The 15,844-nt window shown below is 38.4% G+C and overlaps 2 protein-coding genes across 2 annotated transcripts; both read left to right on the top strand.

Annotated features, from left to right (window-relative positions):
* The first annotated feature begins 203 nt into the window (after positions 1-203).
* LOC112051643 (pro-resilin-like) lies at positions 204-7,028 on the top strand. The gene is made up of 6 exons (XM_024090366.2): positions 204-258; positions 645-706; positions 1,509-1,643; positions 4,955-5,063; positions 6,108-6,242; positions 6,760-7,028. Exons 1-6 carry the CDS (start codon positions 253-255, stop codon positions 6,919-6,921), a joined length of 609 nt encoding a protein of 202 aa, XP_023946134.1. The 5' UTR covers positions 204-252; the 3' UTR covers positions 6,922-7,028.
* Positions 7,029-9,633: 2,605 nt separating this feature from the next.
* On the top strand, positions 9,634-15,840 carry LOC112051632 (uncharacterized). The gene is made up of 7 exons (XM_024090351.2): positions 9,634-9,770; positions 10,374-10,484; positions 11,418-11,628; positions 12,167-12,615; positions 13,056-13,169; positions 14,507-14,577; positions 15,706-15,840. The coding sequence occupies exons 1-7, from the start codon at positions 9,765-9,767 to the stop codon at positions 15,719-15,721; spliced, it is 978 nt and encodes a 325-aa protein (XP_023946119.2). The 5' UTR covers positions 9,634-9,764; the 3' UTR covers positions 15,722-15,840.
* The last annotated feature ends 4 nt before the right edge of the window (positions 15,841-15,844 follow it).

Below are 15,844 nucleotides of genomic sequence, written 5' to 3'. Positions count from 1 at the left end.
ATGTGGGCTTTAGTTTAAAATTAAAAATATTGTTAATTTTAAACTGCATCGGCTCCACACCAGTCTTGTTCAAACGCGTCACATGCACCTTGAAAGCACATCTATTATGTAGTTAATGAGACGTAATTTTTCATCCCCTACTCAAGAAGAGCTTTGCCGACGTATAAAAGATCTTAAAACTAGCACGATCACATCATTGTTGCATTGTGACTGTTCCATTGCTTTTGTTGTGCTGTGGTTTTGGATTATAAGATGAAGGTAAGCTAAGTAGGTTTTCTCGAAATAGGTCGAAATTTTGAAAATTAATAATAAAACTTCCAACTACATTATTTACTGGATATATAACGTGAAAACTACTGCAAGCTTCGCTCAGGCGATCGCTAAAACACAATTGTGAAATACTAGGTTTGTTACCTTCGCTACAAACTTAGGTAGGTACATATCTTAATAAACTCTTTTGTGAAATTTCAAAAAAAAATTTAACATATATTTGGCTGTTTTAACAATCCAATCTAACTAAAGCGTTTAGTACCTAAAATATTAGATTCCTCTACATAAATAGAAATACCATAAATCAAAATTATATTATGAGTGAAAACTGAAATCTTTCTCATCCTTTTGTTAATTTAAAATATTAATTTCAGTGTATATTCGTTGTAATCACGGTTGCTGCTTACGCCGTGGCAGAGCTACCGCCTTCTAACAGGTAAATTTATTTAAATAAACATTATTTACTCGTCTAAAGCCGTGATAGCCCAGTGGATATGACGTCTGCCTCCGATTCCGGAGGTTGCGGGTTCGAATCCGGTCCGGGACATGCACTCCTAACTTTTCAGTTGTGTCCATTTTAAGAAATTAAATATCACTTGTCTCAATCGGTGAAGCAAAACATCGTGAGGAAACTTGCATACCAGAGAATTACCTTAATTCTCTGCGTGTGTGAAGTCTGCCAATCCGCACTGGGCCAGCGTGGTGGACTATTGGCCTTATCCCTCTCATTCTGAGAGAAGACTCAGCAGTGAGCCGAATATGGGTTAATGACGACGACTCGTCTAGAATATTATGACCGCCACCGCGACAGAACCCTGAAAGAGCGTTACCCCCGAGGTAGAGGACGCCTGTTCAAGAGTCTGAGCCTGCAGGCGCAGACACGACCGGACATGACAACGCCCAACGCAGGATAGCGAGCAATCGCAGTTTGTACAGGGCCCTGAGATTGACACACCGGAAGAACAACCTTAGGCCGGAAGGCCTCAACCCCGAAAGGGGTTGAAAGAGCAGACCAGGGGAGCTAGTTCCCCCGCAAGTTCACCCGCAAGGTTCCCGGAAAAAGAGGTGAAGCCACGAAGTCCTTACCCGCGCCAGTTCAACAGGAGAAGACCTGCACACTCACAATATTATAATTATATTGAGGTTTGCTTTTATGTTTGTTTTTAAATCAAAACTACTTGGCCGATTTAAAAAACATTCACCACTATTTCTCATATTATTTTCTTATTCCTCACCAGCTACCTCCCTCCGTCACCATCGGGCCGCAACGCTGGCTACCCTCAAGGTCCTCAGCCTGGACCTTCGTTCCCGGGCGCTCCTCAAGTTATTGCAGCAAGGAATATAGAGCAAGGTCTTGGAAATGGGTACTCCAGGTAAAATTTTTGGGAAACAACTTTGAGTTAATTGAACTATACTTTGCATAACGAAGATATAAGGTGACTTTCCAGCTTCAGTCAGAGAATTTTATGTTCAGTAGGCCTTTGACCTATGATCATTAAGAGCTGATGGACGTCCACTGCAGGACACAGACCTCAGTGCCTTGAGGACGTCCTGTAACGACTTCCAAACAACACGGACCCGAGCCTCGTATTAAATATTGTTTGATTTTCCCTGTTAATTTAGTTTCCCAAATATGTTAATTTTATTATTTTATTACTCTGTTCGTTTTTGTTTCATTATTTTATTTTACTTTGTATAAATCATCTATACTAATATTATAAAGAGGTAAAGTTTGTAAGTTTGTAAGTTTGTAAGTTTGTAAATTTGTAACAATTTTTTGAAATGGGGTAATCTTCGGAACTACTGGACCGATTTTAAAAATTCTTTCACCAGTAGAATGCTACTTTATCGGGGAGTGCTATAGGCTATATTTTATATTTCTATCATATATAACTACTGAGATATCGCGGGTTTTCTCTTACAGGTCAGACCGAAAAACTTACTTATTCGCATGCGCTGCCTCAACCATTGCGTATAACTGAAATAAATGTATGGAGGCTTTTTGAACCTTTAAAAGTTCTACAAAAAAGTCCGCGCCACCATATATCTATCTATATCTATACTAATATTATAAAGAGGTAAAGTTTGTAAGTTTGTAAGTTTGTCACATTTTTTAAATGGGGTAATCTTCGGAACTACTGGTCCGATTTTAAAAATTCTTTCACCAGTAGAATGCTACATTATCGGGGAGTGCTATAGGCTATATTTTATATTGGTATCATATATATTAGCCGAGTTATCACAGTTTTTGTCATACAGGTCGGACTGAAAATCCTCTTAAACAGACTTATTCGCATGCGCTGCCTTAACTATTGTGTAAAATTGAATTTAATGTATGGAGACTTTATGTATCTTTAAAAGTTCTACAAAAAAGTCCGCGACACCATATATCTATCTTCTATATATTAGCAGATATAGTACCTTTTGTGTTTTAAAAATTATTAATTTTATATACTTAGGTTTACGTCATTATTTATACAACTAAACTTTAATCCTTATTAAAATAAATTATTTAATAATCACAAGGATATTATGGAGATAAGATTTGCCCTTTACAGTATGTTAATTACTTTAATAGTTTCGGAGATAATACAAAATTTCTAAAAGACGCAGAAATTCTGCTATATGACGCCCGGCGCTTTCATTTACGTAGTTCCCGTTCCCGTGTGAATATGGGGATCAAACATAGCCTATGACACTCGCAAATAACGTAGCTTTCTATTGGTAAAACAATTTTCCAAATCGGTCCAGTAGATCCAGAGATTACCTCCTACAACCACACAAACTTTACCTCTTTATATTATTAGCATAGAAGTCTCTATTTCTCTTGGTCATACCACCACTCTCGAAGGACTGGACCGATTTTGCTAGGGGTAGGAGTAAGATAGAGAAGTTACAGGGTAGGGTAGGGTACGGGTAGGGAAGCGTAGGGGTAGGGTAGGTTTAGGGCCGGGTTTAGGGTAGTGGTAGGGTAGAGGTACGGGTAGGATAGGGAAGTGGTAGGGTAAGGGTAGGATAGGCGTGAGATAGGGGTACGGGTGGGATAGGGGTAGGAAAGGGATAGGGTACGGGGAGGGTAGGGGTAGGATGGTGGTAGGGTGTAGGTAAGGTAGGGGTAGGTTTGGGGTAGGGGTAGGGTAGATGTAGGGGTTGGGTAGGGTAGGGTTGGGGTAGTGGTAGGGTAGGGGTAGGATAGGGTAGGGGTAGTAGTAAAGTTGACATCGAAATTTACGCGGACGAAGTCGCGGGCGTCCGCTAGTCTTTTATATTTTAGCAGATATAGTACCTTTAGTACTTTAATAAATTATTTAAATTTTAAACTAAGGTTTACGTCATTATTTACACAACTAAACTTAAATCCTTATCAAAATAAATGATTTAATAATCACAAGGATATTATAGAGATAAGATTTGCCTTTTACAGTATGTTAATTAGTTATATAGTTTCGGAGATAATACAAAATTTCTGAAAGTCGCAGAAATGCCGCTATATGACGCCCCGCGGTTTCAATTACGTGGTTCCCGTTCTCGTATGAATATGAGGACCAAACATAGCCTATGACACTCGCAAATAATGTAGCTTTCAATTGGTAAAAGAATTTTCCAAATCGGTCCAGTAGATCCAGAGATTACCCCCTTATTATTATTATTTACCCCCGACAACCACACAAACTTTACCTCTTTATAGTATTAGCATAGAAGTCGCTTGGGAAATTATAGTCTTTTGGTCATTGCACCTCGCACAAAAGGCTGGACCAATTTTGCTGAGGGTAGGGATAGGATAGAGGTAGGGAAGGGGTAGGATAGAGGTAGGGTAGGGGTAATTTAGGGAAAGTGTAGGTAGGGTAGGGTACGGATAAGGTAGGGGTAGTGTAGGGCAGGAGCAAGGTAGAGGTAGGGGAAGGATATGGAACGTATAGGGTAGGGGAGGAGTAGGATAGGGGTAGGGTAGGGTAGGGGTAGGGTACGGGTAGGGTAGGGTTAGGGTAGGGATAAGGTAGGGGTAGGGAAGGGTTAGGGTTAGCGGTAGGGTAGGAGTAAGGTAGGGGTAGGGTAGGGGTAGATTAGGGGTAGGGTAGGATAGGGTATGGATAGGTTACAGGTAGGGTTAGGGTAGGGTAAGGTAGGGGGAGGGAAGGGTTAGCGTTAGCGGTAGGGTAGGGTAGGGTTGGGTAGGGTTGGGTAGGTTTACGAGCAGGGTAAGGTACAGGTAGAGAAGTTTACATCAATTTTTACGCGGACGAAGTCGCGGGCGTCCGCTAGTATAATATGTAATCATGTATAAGTTTTAAGTTAAGACACGTCCGTGAACTCACAAGGTTTCACCTGAAAACCAGCGCCACAGCTCGCTGTGGCATCGTGCTGAGGTGGATACCTGTTTTGTCCACGACCAGATATTTGTATGTTGTGTTTGTTTATTTTATTTTATTTTATTACTCATGTGTGGACAAATAAAGATATTCTATTCTATTGTATTCTAAGTGTGTTTGTTCCTCCTTTACGCTGCGGCTACTGAAGCGATCTGGCTGAAATTTGTAATGGTAATAGATTTTACTTTGAATTAACAAATAGGCTACACGGAATTCTTTTTTATCACGGAAAAATCCATGGCTTCCGCGGGATTTGCGAAAAACTGAATTTCACGCGGACGAAGTCCGCTAGTAAACTATAGAACATGTTTCAGGAGCAGTTCTCACGATCACTCTGCCCAGGGACGGCTGAGCGCGAGCGGCAGCCAGGGTTACGATGACAACTCTGCGGCTTACGCCAGAAACGCCATCGATGCTAACGCAGTTAGTACTAACCACGCCTATTTTCAACCTCTCTGGTGCAGTTTTATAGTGCTGTTGTTCCTCTCAGAGAGGTCCGTTTTCCATTCCCTATACTGGTAGTTTATAAGATGTAATATTGTCTAAATTGACTCAGGTCTGGTATAATGGTAGGTAGGTCGTGGCGAGTTACCACTCTTCGGGCAATGACGTACCGCCAAGCGATATTACGTGTTCCGGTACGCTGCCGCGTAGAACCGACAGAGGTATGGACAGAAGGAGTACCTTTTTCAAGTAAGCCCACTTCCATCTTAGACTGCATCGTCACTTATCATCAGGTGAGATCGCAGTCAAATACTAAGAGTAAAATCTAACGGCCATACGACACTATGCTCATCGCACTGCTCCTCGCTTAGCTACTCGCGCTGTCTGTCTGTCCACGCATTGCTCTACTCGCGCAATTAATCCCAGCTACCAGTGGCGTGCTATTCATAGGTGCAAAATTGCACTGCCTACCCCAAGGACTCAATACAAACCTATGTTGGACCACAGAATATATAGTTAAACAAGGGATTTATTTACAGTGCATACCCTAGTTAAAAACCTTGTGCACGCCACTGACGGCTACCCATACTTCTCCTTTATAACTTGCGCTCAAAAACGAATTGATATATTATTTCTGAGAGCGCAAATCTATACCTACTAATATTAGAACTGAAGAGTTTGTTTGTTTGTTTGGTTGAACGCGCTAATCTCAGGAACTACTGGTTCGATTTGAAAAATTCTTTCAGTGTCAGATAGCCCATTTATCGAGGAAGGCTATAGCCTATATATTATTCCTGTATTCTTACGGGAACGGGAACCACGCGAGTAAAACCGCGCGGCGTCAGCTACTAGTAAAGAATTCGTATAGGCAGACCGCATACACGCAGAGAATTAAGATAATTCTCTGGTATGCAGATTTCCTCACGATGTTTTCCTTCACCGTTAGTGACACGTTAGCGATCGTATACTTGGACTGTATTCTGAAGAATATTGGAGATTATACTTTAGATATTCTGTGTGCAGGAACCAGCAAACTACAACTTTGGCTACATGGTGAATGACTTCAATGAAGGCACTGACTTCGGCCATCATGAGGAACGGTTGGAGGAGAAGGCTCAGGGGCAGTACCACGTGGTCTTGCCCGATGGCAGGAAACAGGTAGGATACGTAGATCTATATAAATAATCTATAGCTGTTCCCTGCGGGTTCACCCGTAAGCATCATCATCATTATCATCATATCAGCCGATGGACGTCCACTGCATCACACACCATCACTTACAATCAGGTAAGATTGTAGTCAAGGGCTAACTTGTAAAGAATAAATAATAGTAGATTATTATACAAGGGGCTAAAAAGAATATACGAGGTATTTTACGCTAAATAGAAACCGTTTATTGAAGATGAATAATGAGTATGTGAGGTAAACGTGGGTGAAAATAGTCTAAAAAACTCCTTTCGTAAGTGAATCCATTCGTTGTTGTTTTCTTCGGTATCTAGGTATTTAAGTAAATGCGTCTCGACTTTGATGGTTAACAGATTGAAAATTTCATCCATCTCCAAATTAGGATCACCATTCTCACTATATGAAGAGAACAATAACAATTAATGTTGAAAAATAAAGTTACAGTCACAAAAAGTGTGTGTAGTGAAAAAATATTTGTATCTCGTTGCAGACTGTAAATTACGAAGCAGACGAGCGTGGCTTCAAGCCTCAGGTCTCCTACGAGGATTCGGAAGACCTCACCCATTCCGAAGGATACGACGGCAACGCTAACACCCGTAACCATGGCAACGGGTACCAGAGCAATGGACACGACGATGCTCGCGGCTATTGACTCACAATGTGCTCGATTGTAATATTTAATTTGATTTTGTATTCGTATTAATTTAAACAACTAAATTTATATTTATTTAAATAAATAAATCTATATTTTGTATTATATTTATGACTAGCGGACGCCCGCGACTTCGCCCGCGTGAAAGTCGTTGTAAACTTTCAACTACCCCTATCCTACCTTACCCTACCTCTACCCTTCCCTACCCCTGCCCTACCCCTACCCTATACATTAAGGTTGCACTTCATTATTTATTCCCCCCCCCCCCCCCCCCGCGAGTCGCATCGAGCGCGGCAACCGTTACACAAAAATAATCCATATAGCATGAATTAGTATTCACGCGCGATGGCTTAGCGTATTTCTTGTATAACTTTGGTGTTTCTTTACTGATTTTTATGATTCTTTTTTTATTGAATAGGTAATAATGTTAACTTTTTTAGTTAGGGATCAGTGATGAGTGTTATAAACATAAGAGTAGACAAATATAATTAGAAAGCTCCGAACTGCTAAGCTATCGGGAGTTACACGTGTTATTGTGAGTCAACCATAAAAGATAGACATATATATGCTGTTGTGTTTTTATAGATAATTTTAAGGAAAACATTTCCGTCATACATGATTTCTATGTAGCTTTAACCATTAAGGCTGTACACGCGACGGAAACTTAAAAAATTGAGTAACTTCTCCCGTTTTCTCAACATTTCTCTTTACTGCTCTGCTCCTATTGATCGTAGCGTAATGAAAAGTATACTATAACCTGCCCAGGAGTATGTAGAATAATTGTACCAAGTTTCGTTAAAATCCGTCCAGTAGTTTTTGTTTCTATAAAGAACATACAGACAGACAGACAGACAAAAATTTTACTGATTGCATTTTTGGCATCAGTATCGATCACCAATCACCCCCTGATAGTTATTTTGGAAATATATTTCATGTACAGAATTTACCTCTCTACAGATTTATTATAAGTATAGATTTTATTTTTTATATTTTATTGTAAAAAGTAGTCGGGTTGCTAAAACTGATGGGTCTTCGCTACAATCCTAATCATCGCAACTTAACAGAATGATGAACTATTATGATAAATGCTAATGTGAGATGAGAGATGATGAGAAGTGTTTTGGCTGGTGGGAAGCTTCGGCCGTGGCTAGTTAACACCCTACCGGAAAAGACGTACCGCCAAGCGATTTAGCGTTCCGGTACGATGCCGTGTAGAAAGCGAAATGGGTGTGGATTTTCATCCTCCTCCTAACAAGTTGGCTCGCTTCTATCTTAGACTGCATCATCACTTACCATCAGGTGAGATTGTAGACAAGAGCTAACTTTTAAAGAATAAAAAAAATGTGTATTTTGTGGAATACCTTTTGGACACAGGTGGAGTTGCAACAAAAGATACTACATAGTCTAACCTACATAGTTTAGAAAATAAATGAAAACTAGCGGACCCTTTCAAGCTTCGCTTTGACTTATGTGCACTTCTTCCCTATCCCCACCCTACACTATTCCTACCGTACCCCTACCCTACCCCTAGGCTTTAGGGGTTTGAAAAAATAGATGTTGGCCTATTCTCATTGATACAAAAATATTCATCAAAATCGGTCAAGCCGTTTCGGAGGAGTATGGCAACGAAAACTGTGACACGACAATTTTATATATTAGATATTCAACACCGCTTAGAGGGCTTTTTTTTTTTTTTTTGATTTTGATTAAGTTTTTACAATAAGACTAAACTCTAAAAAAAATATATAATCTAATTCCACGAAAATAGAGTCGCGGGTTTCAGCTAGTCAAAAATAAAATAAATATTAGCTGGATGTATATAAACCTATTGTTTGACATCGATTAAGGCTTACACAATAGATTGGTCGTGACCGTTTAATCAGGGCAAATAATACGTCAATCATCAAATCATAGTCATCGAAGTCCTGGATTCGATATTAAATTTGCTGGGGTATTCGCTATATCGGTCGCTTTCATAAAATGGAACCCACTGAGCACGTTCTACATAACGGACATAACGTACCTAAGTAAGATCTAAATTTCTCAAGAAGATTTACATAAAATTCATTTTTTGAGAAAAAAACATTAATTAAACTAAGTAACAATTACATTTGTGAGTGTTTCTATCAAATTTTTTTCAGATTTTTATACATTTAATGTGATACCTACTTGTTCTTCTCTTTTCAGTTCATTAAGCAGTCGGGTTTTTTCTTAGGGAATATTATTAGGGTAAGGTAAAAAAACTTACCCACCCCCTACCTTTTTTTCATTTACAGGCGCCATTTTGAAAATTTATATAGCCTATGTCACTACCACAATTCTAACGAACTCAATGACATCTCATATGTCAAAATCCGTCCAGCCGTAGGGCGTGTCAAAGAAATGGACGTACATACACCCATACACACATACAAACATACAAACATACAAACATACAAACATACACACATGGGAATGGTAAGCCTTGAGTAGGTATCAATGAATGTAAAAATAAAAAAAAATAAAAAAATGTAAAAATCGTCTTTCTGATGATGGTGTTCAAAGCTCCTATAACGCCAGCTTTTTATAAAAACCAGGCAAACAGAAAAAAATATATATTAGTTCTTCCCTGCCAATTAGATACTACAGAGACTAATAACGTCTTACTCACTCGAACTTAAGAACCTTGAAAATCGCTCTCGATTTCGTCCTATTTAAATACTTAACCTATTTCGATTTTCAAATATTTGCTTTATAGATTGGTTTGATTTTTTTATAGCAGCGGTTTTGGTATAAATTGGGCCATCGGATCATAGAGAACATCATTCGCAAGGACTTTTCCAAGATCTCAATATCTACTCAACATGAAGGTAAATTTCAGTTATATTTATTGCCTGCTAATTGTATTTTTCTTAATTTTTTCCAAATAAAAGTTAAATAATTTTTTTTTTTGTGGTCTGATATTTAAAAAAGTTTTTGATATAATTCGTTATGATTGTTTTCTCCCAATTAAAATATTCAAACTGTTTTAAATTTCAACTTTAGAGGGTAGAATTTCCAAAAAAAAATATATATAAAAATACCTATAACGCGTGCGCATTAAGTTGACACCTGACTACCAAACACAACTTTAGGAACACAGTAAAAACATGATTCAAGCCAGGTTTCAAATTAATTCGCACGAGTTGTGACGCAGTTTTAACGTTTTAATATATATTTTTCGTTATCGTTATCGTCAGGTTGTCGATCGAGTAAAATTAAGCAAACTCGAAACATTTTATTTAATAAACATTCAGAAAACAACTCTTAGGGTATGCAGTACTTTAATGCATGTATGAAGTGCACGCCATTGGTTATCGCCAATCCTTACTTACACTCGTAATTCGCTAGCTTTTGAATAAATCAGTTACATTACACGCTTGCATTCTTTCTTTACTTACTCATTTGTAATCTTCCTAATGTTTTCTCTCCAGGTGCTGGCTTTAGTTCTTCTGGCCGTCGTGTTGGCAGACGGGAAGGGTTCTGGACCTTACATTTATGAGAGACCAGATGGTCGCGCGTTCTACCTACCTTCCGAAATTGTGGTATGAATCCGATTAACTATTTGTTCTAGTTTCTCATCATTCATCATCATTATCAACCCATATTCGGCTCACTGCTGATTTCAAGTCAGAATGAAAGGGGTTAGGCCAATAGTCCACCACGCTGACCCAATACGGATCGGCAGACTGCACACACCCAGAGAATTGAGAAAATAATCTGGTATGCAGGACTCCTCACGATGTTTTTCCTTCACCGTTTGAGACACGTGATATTTAATTTCTTAAAATGCACACAACTGCAAAGTTGGAGGTGCATGCCCCGGATCAAATTCGAACCCACAGAGGTCATAAATCCACTGGGCTATCACGGCTCTCATAATGATAATCATCAATTTTGACGACCTCTTTGGCGCAGTCGGTAGTGCTGTGGTTCTTAACAGAAGGGCCTGGTTTCGATTTCAACTTCAATTTCAATTGAGATTTTTAATTTTCTTAATTGGATTGGTCTGATTGAGTATGGTGGTAGATATCATCCGTAGTTACGGTCAACTGGATTTGAAGACCTGCGTGGTGCATTGGTATGCGCGTTGGATTTACAAGACGGAGGTCCTGGGTTCGATCCCCCGCTGGGCCAATTGAGATTTTTCTAGTTGGTCCAGGACTGGCTGGTGGAGGGCTTCGGCCTTTGCTAGTTACTACCCTGCCGGCAAAGACGGCAAGCGATTAAACGTTCGTGTAGAAACTGAAAGGGGTGTGAATTTTCATACTCCTAACAAGTTAGATTGCATCATCACTTACCATTAGGTGAGATTGTAGTGAAAGGCTAACATGTAAAGAATAAAAAGAAGAGTTCTGGTACGATATAAACTAGTATCTGCTTATGTACTCATAATACACCAAGCACACCCTGGATACTATGTTATGTTCAGGTTGGTACTGAAAAAGTAATAAGTAGTTTTACATTTTATTTTTCAGAATTCTCTAAAACCAGTAGTCGATGTAAACCTCCAAGGCTCAGAATCATCAGGGTCTGACTCCCTCCGCGAATATGGACCGCCGATACCCCTTGAAACTTCACAGAACTTGTTGAACCAAGGCTTACCTGACGTTACCATTGAAAATACCTTCGAGTTATCTACTGGAAATGCTTTAAGCCAAGATTTTGGTCAAAAAATTGTCTCTGAAGGTAAATATAGTTGTGCACTATTAAATTGATCACCCTAAAGCATTTGATTGGTCGCATCACTAGATCGTTGTCCTATAGATCAGCCAGTTTGAGAACTTGAAGCCTGGATTAGATTTGAGGCTTCAATCATAGTGTGAAATTTAATAGGAACTTAATCTACTATATCTATTCAGCTTAGAATGAAATATGGTAGATTTACTCACCCCATGTTAAATTGCTAACCGGTCCATATACTCGTACTTTCTCAAGAACTTTAATACAGAAGGTAACAAATCAAACTTTATTACCTTTCAACTTAATTAATTCAGTAGATTGGGAGAAAACTGATGTGAGCGAGTAACATTATAAGGTTTCTATTTTATGTAAATTCGAAACCCTAAAAAAATTGGCGCTAATAATTCCCATACAGATAATATGAAACCATATTGATTCATTATTTTAAATAGTCTGTTTACAACAAAATTTAGTCACATCTCTTTTTTACTATCTTTAAATTCTAGTAATTTTATAAACTTATTAATATTTAATGTATTTTCAGCAAAACCAGTATCATTAGATGACTCACCTATTTCAGCTGAATTGCCAATCTTAGATTTCGAAGTAAAAGAAACGACCTCCATCCCAAATGTTGAACAAGCAACCGAAGTTATCTATCAATCAAATCAACTCTCCAATACAATAACAGCACAAACTGAACAGAACGTAGAATCTCAGACCACAGAACTTGCTAACGTAGATACTAATCAAGCACAATCTCAAGAAACTCTAAGTGGACGATCAATCCAGCAAGATTCTATACAATCTTTGGATTATCAACAAGAAACATCTACAGCAAGCAATTTGGAGAAGGTTACAGCTGGTGGTGATTCCTTTGCCACTACAGAAGTGCTGGTGAATGTACCGGAAAGCCCATCTGAAAAGGTTGCAGAAGTTCAAAACATTCCCGACATCATAGCTAACTTCGAAAAGGAAATCTTAGCCCAGCAGGTATCATCAAATCAAATCACTCATTAGCTTTGAATTTTTGAATGTCATTGAAGAGATCGCTTATTAGGGTGTACGCAAGATAAGACTGTGCGCAACTAGCGCTGCAATTATGTTACCAGCTTTAGTGATCTCTTTTACCCGCCAAGAGATAGATAGAGATAGACGACAAAATGGCGGCACTTTTGATTAGTACCGATTTAAGCAACGCGCAAACTTAACGTGCGCGCACTCTAACTGTAAGGCCGCCAATAATTGTGCATTAATATTTAAGTTAATTTCGTTATATTTTTCTATTTTTATTTTAGGTGTACAATTAAGTATATTTCATTCATTCACTCAATCTCACAATTTATTTTTCGTTGTTTAATTTAATTATTCTAATTAAGCTATAAAACACAAAACATAGAAAGCGCTGAAGCAATTTTTTTTAATATATTCAGACTGAAGGAGTAAGCGACATCGGTGCAGTTCAGCCTTTGGGTCAGTTTCCTGAAGGCTTCCTAGAATATGGACCCCCAGGCTTCATTGAATACGGCCCTCCCAAGGGTGATGAGGTACTAGTGTTTGTCATTACCATTCCTAAAAATGTGATCACCAGTTATGTTCCTAGGCTTCCTAGAATATGGACCCCCAGGCTTCGTTTAGTACGGCCCTCCCAAGGGTGATGAGGTACTAGTATTTGCCATTACCATTCCTAAAAATGTGATCACCAGTTATGTTCCTAGGCTTCCTAGAATATGGACCCCCAGGCTTCGTTTAGTACGGCCCTCCCAAGGGTGATGAGGTACTAGTATTTGCCATTACCATTCCTAAAAATGTGATCACCAGTTATGTTCCTAGGCTTCCTAGAATATGGACCCCCCCAGGCTTCGTTTAATACGGCCCTCCCAAGGGTGATGAGCATAGCTGGGCATTAACTCGTTAATCCGTTAATCGTTAATTAACGAAGTTAACATTTTGATTAACGGATTAACTTTTAAGTTAACTCTTAAAAATGTTAACGGATCCGTTAACTTCCGTTAATATGCAGAAGTCCGTTAATCGTTAATCCAATGCCTACTATTTACCGCGCGACGTGATTAACAGGTTTAGACAAGTAAGAAATTATGAAAGATTTTTTTTCAAATAAATCAACAAATTACTATATTTATGTTAAAATTATTGATAAAATCAACTAAAAACAAAATATGGCACTTTTCCCCAGTGCTCACCTTTATTTTTCCAATGGTAAATTTCCAATCTCACACAATGATATAAAAATGCAATATTACCAGTCATATTAACGGATTAACGATTAACGTTAACTTGCGTTAATTCTTCCGGAATGTAACGCTTTATCGTTTAACGAAGCTAACTTTTTTTGTAACGGATTAACGATTAACGAAGTTAACTATTTGATTAACGGTGCCCAGCTATGGTGATGAGGTACTAGTATTTGCCATTACCACTCCTAAAAATGTGATCACCAGTTATGTTCCTAGGCTTCCTAGAATGTAGACCCCAGGCTTCATTGAATACGGCCCTCCCAAGGGTGATGAGGTACTAGTATTTGTCAAACGATTTCCGATTTGTCAAACGACACCAGCCACCTTTATGGCACAAAGGGCTTATGAGGCAAAGTAATGCTTCAAGTTATAAATAACTTCAAAATAAATAACTCAATATTCGTGTGAATTTGAAATAATAGGTAGGTAACTCAATTCTATTCGTAAGCTTAATTTTGTGTACCTACATTATTCGTAGAAGTAGGTACTTTCTTGATATGTCATTACAATAGGCAGCTGCAAATGAGAAGAACGGAGAGACAAGAATACTTAATAAGAAAAAAAGTAAAAGGCACATTCTTGAGAATAAGCTTTGTGATGATTCTCAAAATTGGTCTTTCTTGCAGGACAAACCCGTAAGCATTCAAGCAATTATTACAAATGAGACTCGGAGACGACGTTTCTCGCCGAGATTAAGGTAAGCTGATACCTACATGACGAGATTCAGGTATTCAGGATTTAAGAAAATTAAGACAAGTCATAGTTTGAAGAACTGATAAACCTCCCAGCACCGGAAAGCGCAGTGTTAGTTGACCCCCACTCGGTGGAACTAGGATACCATGAGGATTCCCTCCTACAATAAGAAAAAAAAAAGGTGGAACTATGACATCAAGCGGATAACAGGGAGCCGCTTGATGCTAGCGTTTCAAAACCGTGTTTTAGTTCTTGCAAGAGTCCTATGTCCAACAATGGAAGAACTAGACGTCTATCGGCTGATAAGGATGAAGATGATGATGAGATTCTTAAAGTGTCGTTTAAGAATCTCATCATCACCTCCAGCCCTTGGTGCCTTTCTTTTGATACGATAGAGTTAAAATGCAAATTAAAAAATCTACTTTTGAAAATATTCAACAAGTGATGATCTTATAGGTCCTGCAATGATTTTTTTTTATCTTCTTGTATCGTCTGTATATGATGTGCTTAGAGTGTAAAATAAATCCGACGTTTTGATCTGCTCGAAAATCGATTTCAGAGATTCTAAGATTAAGGGTTTCTTTGCCGATGAAATTTTTACAGGCGTAGCAGTGCATCCAATAGCCAGATCACACTTTTCATCAATCTTAATCATGTTTGTCGAACAAATTGATAGCCTGCGGCTTTGTTTGAAGTTTTTGGCAAATATTGCTCATGAAAAATTCAACTTTGAAAAACATGTTTTATTAACGGGATTCCCTAGTCCCTTTTGTACGTACTACCTTGTAGGCATATTATGTTTTCTGTGGTACTACGTAGAGGATTTATGTCGAGTCTGCCCCTTTAGCCAAGTGTCACGTCAATTCTCTTTCTACGATCGCTATCGCTTCGAAAACTAGAAAAATGTATGGGAATGACATTTGCTATTGACAGACCACTTGATCAAGATCTGTGATTCCTATACATTTTTGTATGTGTGAGTGGGTACAGCTGTTTGGATTGGCCGGTTATTCCGCGGAGAATAACAAAATAATTCAATTAAACATTGTTCATAATGAACTTCAGAAAAAACTAGCTCCTATTCGTATTTATGTCGTTTTTATTATTTATTTAATATTTTTTTTATTTTCAGATTCGTGAAGAACTAGAACCATACCTACATCAAATGTAATATCAAAGTACAAAAGGCATCTAATGATTTTATTATAATGTAATTTGCTTAAATGTAATTTAGCAATTCAATTAAATGCAATTATTTTCAAATGCTCGTA

Source organism: Bicyclus anynana, chromosome 18 (genome assembly GCF_947172395.1).
Source record: "Bicyclus anynana chromosome 18, ilBicAnyn1.1, whole genome shotgun sequence".
Classification (NCBI taxonomy): domain Eukaryota; kingdom Metazoa; phylum Arthropoda; class Insecta; order Lepidoptera; family Nymphalidae; genus Bicyclus; species Bicyclus anynana.
This window is presented reverse-complemented; position numbering and strand designations above follow the sequence as displayed.

Excerpts from the sequence above, each read along its gene's own strand:
- LOC112051643 (XM_024090366.2), top strand. Across the intron at positions 707-1,508 it reads GAGCTACCGCCTTCTAACAG|CTACCTCCCTCCGTCACCAT; the intron begins GTAAATTTATTT and ends ATTCCTCACCAG. Across the intron at positions 5,064-6,107 it reads ACGCCATCGATGCTAACGCA|GAACCAGCAAACTACAACTT; the intron begins GTTAGTACTAAC and ends TTCTGTGTGCAG.
- LOC112051632 (XM_024090351.2), top strand. Across the intron at positions 10,485-11,417 it reads ACCTACCTTCCGAAATTGTG|AATTCTCTAAAACCAGTAGT; the intron begins GTATGAATCCGA and ends TTTATTTTTCAG. Across the intron at positions 12,616-13,055 it reads AGGAAATCTTAGCCCAGCAG|ACTGAAGGAGTAAGCGACAT; the intron begins GTATCATCAAAT and ends TAATATATTCAG.